General features: G+C 31.8%; 1 protein-coding gene across 1 annotated transcript; it reads right to left on the minus strand.

The window, feature by feature from the left end:
• Positions 1–1334: 1334 nt before the first annotated feature.
• Positions 1335–1772, minus strand: LOC122535770 (major centromere autoantigen B-like). Its single transcript, XM_043667571.1, has 2 exons — positions 1511–1772; positions 1335–1408 (listed from the first exon to the last, which is right to left on the minus strand). The coding sequence occupies exons 1-2, from the start codon at positions 1683–1685 to the stop codon at positions 1335–1337; spliced, it is 249 nt and encodes an 82-aa protein (XP_043523506.1). The 5' UTR covers positions 1686–1772.
• Positions 1773–5864: the final 4092 nt, after the last annotated feature.

The following is a 5864-nucleotide window of genomic DNA, read 5'->3' on the forward strand; positions in this document are numbered from 1 at the left end:
TTACTTGTATAACGCTTTTCTTAGATAAAATTCAATATCTTTTTATTCGAGAAAATGTATTATATACTCGAGTTGCTATGATGTCTGTCCAACTTGGAACATGTTCCTTTTCTTCAGGCTCCTCTTCTCTCGGTGCTTCTACAAACTGCACTCCTCTGAATTGGGATTCAACTAACGGTTTAAACACCTAAAGAAAAAGAAAAACAATAATTTTCATAACTGCAAAAAAATATTTATTTGATAATTACAAATATATTTAATATTCAGTTACAAAATGAAGAAGAACGTAAATCTTGAAAGAAATGCAAAGATATAGAAGTAGTGTTTACCAAAGAAATTTAATTTAGTTAAGAAGTTTACGAAAGAAATTTGATCAAAGTATGCTTTTTAAAAGTTTGTCATACGATATATAATCTGTTAAACTTTGCACAATTGGTTCGCTCGAGATGTTGAAAATGTAATTTAATTAAAGAGTTAACTATTAAAAGGACACATGGTACGATCATTCGAATATCGATAAAAATTTACCCAACAGAAAAATTTTTACAAGAGGAACTTTGTCAGTGTGTAATTTGTCAATAGCAATATTAACTGAAATGAATTTATCGGCGCGTTGTTTAAATTGATGCGACGGTCACGCTTTGCCGCTTGAAATTTCTAGGCAAAGTGGTCGTTGTAAATTACGAAGAAAATTAAATTGCAAAATCACTGAAAAATTATTAAGAAATTATTAAGATATCTTCTTACCTCAACGAGCATTCTGTTTAAAGAAACTAAAAACTTTCCTTGGAGAGAACCGACGACCAAATAACTCGTAATCTGCTCTTCGCAATCTGTGTAAGAATCGAAGTTTGGTACACCTTCGTCGGTTGTTCTCAGGAAGTAAAACAGAGTAACGTCTTGCAAGTCTGTTCTGCTACCATCCACTTCGCCGCATATCATGTGAAGGATCGGCACTTTCCGCACTTTTTGCACCAGTTTCTATACGATAGATTTCACTTTTGTTCCTTTCGTATTTAAATATTTTCATATTAAATACTTTCATATTTAAAATAGAACAGAGCGGTGATTTAAAACAAAACAAAATTTAAGTGTAGCACCTACCATTAATACCATTACACAAATAATATCACAAGTAATAAATACCAGTATTATTATGAATGTTATTAATATATTAATATCAGTTAATATATATTAATTTTATTGATTAATTATTTTTACTTTATTTCTTTATTATTCGTTAATTTCGTTTATTAGTTAATATGTTTTTTTATTATTTAATATATATATTATAGGTAAATAATATGTATGTTAGATAAAATCATCCAAATATTTTACGTGTAATTGAATACCTTTGTTTGAACATATTTGTGCCTCTCTTCCGGCGGTGGCACGAAATCTGGACTGTCTAAAAATCGAAGAAAAGAATCGAGGAATGTCCAAAGAAAATGTTGCTCGTTCGATCGAATATGGTTTATGTTCCAAGTACAGTGACATTTGTGTAATTTACCAGTAACGTCATTTTTCTCTGGATCTCTCTCTTTGGCAATCGTATCGCCAGTTCCAGACTCCTTCGGTTCTTGCGACTCGCCCTCTTCCTCTTCCCCTTCACCCTCTTCCTCCTCTTCATCTCCATCTTCGATCTCTTCGCTCATTGTCGACTTTTTCTCCGATTGAACTGCCATCGCGGACTCTTCGATTTGACGTAGCAGCGCGAGCGGATCGATCTTCGAGGGCGTTGCTTTCGGCTTGATTTTCTTGGGCTTTCTTCTCTTCTTCCCCTCCGAAATTTTTTCCGTCTTTCCTGTCGTCGAAGTTACAATAATAAGGTTCCTGTCTCATGAAACGTCGTCTAACTGTGCTTAAGACTAGCGAGATGTCCAAAACGTCCGCTGAGAAAGATTGCAAGTAACAATGCGCGTGCTTCGTGTCAACAAAATCTATCAGATTGTGCGCGACGTAGGTTGAAGTGTAATATTACGAACTCTCAGGTGAATAGAATGAAATGTTGGAAGTACAATTTATCGAAAACAATAATTATCAAAAGGGTGGAACGTGGCGTGGAAATTCGGCAAAACTGTGCGTGACAAATTTGAAGATTCATTATAACAGCGAACTATCGAAAGAGTGAAATAATAAAATTCGCCAAACTACATATGAAATAAAATTGAATAAGGTCGAAGCGTAATAAAATTGCTTGGCAAATTAAATTAGACCGAATTTAATGATCGTGGTACTGATTTATTTAAAGAGTCAATTGTCACGAAATTTACTGTGCATTATAAAAAATCACTCGAAGCTGGAAGAAAATCTATCAACTCGTGCATAATGAATATACAAAGATTCTTCCATTCAACTTACGACTTTTCCCTTTCATCGCCAGTGTCGTTAACGCGGCCAATTTACTGACACTGTGCTTGCCTATCATCCATCAACAACAACAACAAACCAGTTTTACGTCGTTCCAATTAATACAGTAATCTATATGACTCGCGTTCTCTGTAATTGCTTCTTCGAGAGACTACTTACTTTCCCAGACCGGGACCTCTTCGTGAGTGATCTCGGTGAAATAGGTGCAGTAGAAAAAGATCACCTTTCTCTCGAGATCGGTCACACCGTATAGGTCCAGTATCAGAAAGTTCAATACCTTATCCTCGTAGTATCGATTGTTCGCCTGTTGTTTCGAATCAGATGTTCAATTTCTCTTCGACGATGGACGAGCGAAAAAATAAATAAGAAATTGTGAAACAACGTCACATTTTAGGAGAAAGGGATCAGTAATTTCTATTAATATTATACTGCAGGACGATCAAAGTAGAAAATTTTAGAGTAAAAAATAGAAAATTGTAGGACAATAGTAAAAATAATAGTAAGAATAGAATATATATGAATATTTCAATCATAGCAAGAAATTTTATTACAGTAAAAATAGAAAGAAAGTCTATAATGCAATAAGTATTTCAATAATGAGAAAGTTTTGTAAAATAAGTAAACAAACAAATATTTTAACAACGGGAGGAAATTTTCTGATAGTAAAAATAGAAGAAAGTTTGTAAACGCAATAAATATTTTAATAATATGATAAATAGTTTTGTAATAGTACAAATTTAATAATAACAAAAACACGTAAAATCTTGTAATGCAATGAATATTTTAACAATTTCGTAACAATAAAAATAGTGGAGAGTTTATAACGCAATAAATATGTTAGTAGGACGAAAGAAGTTTCGTGAACAATAAAGATCAAACAACGACGAAAATAAGAATATTTATAGGAAAGTTTACAACACTGTGAAGAAACAATTTTCTAAAGAAAATATAAACAAATTAAAGCGGCTAATTCTACTTTCCTATATATTTCAAACAAATACAACATAAAGTTTATAATTTATACTTGCTTTCAAACGAGAACTTAGTGTTAGAAGTATATTTTACTCTCCAAGAATGGTCAAGGAACATCTAAAGATTGTTCGATTACTTTACATTTAGTAGTTTGTAGAAGAGGAGCTCGTGGCCTTGTATGCCCAAAAATTTCACCACTTTGTCCCGCATCCATCTCAACCTATCGAAATTAATTGTTCGTCTCATGCTTGCGTATACAGACAAGGTGAGAAAAATATTCAATCTTTACCAGTGTGCGTCGGTGCAATATATTTATTAACTCTGCACACTCTGTATACGTTTATTAAATTGCAGAAAAATTCATTTCGTTACCGATAGTCCATGTGTATCACGGAATGTCTGCTTGCTAGAGTAACGTCGTCCAATTCGTCATCTTCGTCTTCGAGGTCAGTTTTTAGAATCTCTATTTCCGATTCGGCCATATTTTTTATCTTCGATCTACAGGTTTTTCGTAATCGTGTCCTTTCAAAGAATATTCAACGATCTGGGTGATTTCAACACGCTGCGCGAAATATTTACGACGTATTCCTAATATTTTATGGTCGTTTCGATTCGAAACGATGATCGTTTGATTACTTTAAACGTTTGGCAAGATTCGTGAACTCTTTTCAATGTGATTCGAGCGGTTTAACCTAGCACTTTACACTGCGAAATCGATTAAACGCGCACGAATTACGAGAGTTGATACATCGACGTTGTCATGACGAATAAACAGTGTGTTCTCGCGAATAGGAAAAAGATAAGGAAAATTTTATCAATATCGAACTTTGTCACGATCACGTGAAATTAATTCTGAGTTTGCGAATTTTTCGAATTTCTTTTAAATGTCTATAGTTCAAAATTGCTTGATCCTTTTGATTTTTCCATCTTCTTTTCTCATGGATTTCTGAAAATTTCAAAGAAAATACGTAATTTCTAAATCTTTGAACTTTTTTTTCACGTATAAACTTCAGATTTCTAGTCTCAAGTTTTCAAAGATTTCAGCTACGAATTAAATCTATCATACTTCCCTATTTTTGCCAATTTCAATATCTTTTTTTTCTTACATGTACCATCTCAATTTTCTTTTTTTTAAATTAAAAATCTCTTTTTAAGGAATTTTTAAATTTTTGATCTTTTAGTGCCTAGGTTTTCATCGTCAACTATTGAGTTCTCAGGTTTAGAAGAATTTGAAAAAAAAAAATGACAAGTAAGAAAGTAGCTCTTCTTTTCACAACGAAAGGATATATTTAAAAGTCATTAAAGTGTCGGGTTACATTTACAAAGTATTGTTTAATAATCACTATTGCTTCTTGCACACTCGTACATACATTAACGCATACATCTACAAATCTATGTATTACATGTAGCTTTCATTATCGAAACCCTGTTCCTTGTCATTGGTAAGTTATCAAGTTAGTATGTATTACATATATATATACTCTTTATTATCGAACAGTAACGATATTCTTTCTAAAAGACACAACAACAGATCTTATTAACAATGATAACATAATTATCATTTCACATGTGTTACAGAAGTAGCTCTGTCCTGAAACTTTAAGGAAATTTTATGAGTGAACTGCGAATTTTTTATATATATATATATATATATATTATTAAATATATATTTTAAAAAATGTTAAAATATGAATTTACACAGAACGATAGAATACGTAAAATATTTAAAATTCGTTCTCGATTTTTCGCTGGATTTCTATCTTTTCAATTGTATTCTCGAAAGTGGAAAACTTGCACGAAAGTCCACAATTTATTTATGAATAATTCATCGCTATGTTAATTGCAATTACAAGTAAAATATCTTAAAAAAAGAAATTAACGAAACTAATCATACATCAGCCCTTCTTTTACGCTTACGACGTAAATGGTAACATGAGCCATTAATCTCCGTCATTCAATTATTACATCACAATTTCTTTCACCCGGAGGCTCGTTAAAATTTTCAAAGAGAAAAAAGAAAGGAACGTAAATTTCAAACAGGCGTCAAACTTCACAATCCTGTCAACGAAGAGATTAAAAGATTAAAAGATTTTCTTACAACGTAAATGTAATAGTAACATGAACCATCGACACGTTGACCGTCACGCGAAATACGTTTTGCTTATTGTTTAATTTTGACAAAATATTATATTAATAAAAGTGCAATGAAATCGTAGTTCTCGTAGTGTTTAGTGTCTAGTCTGTTTGTAAATGATGTTCATTTTAATTGAAACATTCCAATTGTATTTTAATTCAAATTCGTTGCAAAATATTTCATAGTTGTATACGAAATGATTAATTCTACAAGCGTGTAAAATTATTTTAGAGACACGAAATGTTAAATGTTTGTTAATAAAATAATGAAGCAGTTTTGAGAAAAATTATTTGTTCATTCAGATAAACTGATGCAAGATTATTTCGACGTAAGTCAAATAAGATGATGCGATCATTATATATAAACAAAAGTACCAATTACACCTTGA

The sequence above is a fragment of the Frieseomelitta varia genome, unplaced genomic scaffold (genome assembly GCF_011392965.1).
Source record: "Frieseomelitta varia isolate USP_RPSP 00005682 unplaced genomic scaffold, Fvar_1.2 scaffold_768, whole genome shotgun sequence".
Classification (NCBI taxonomy): Eukaryota; Metazoa; Arthropoda; class Insecta; order Hymenoptera; family Apidae; genus Frieseomelitta; species Frieseomelitta varia.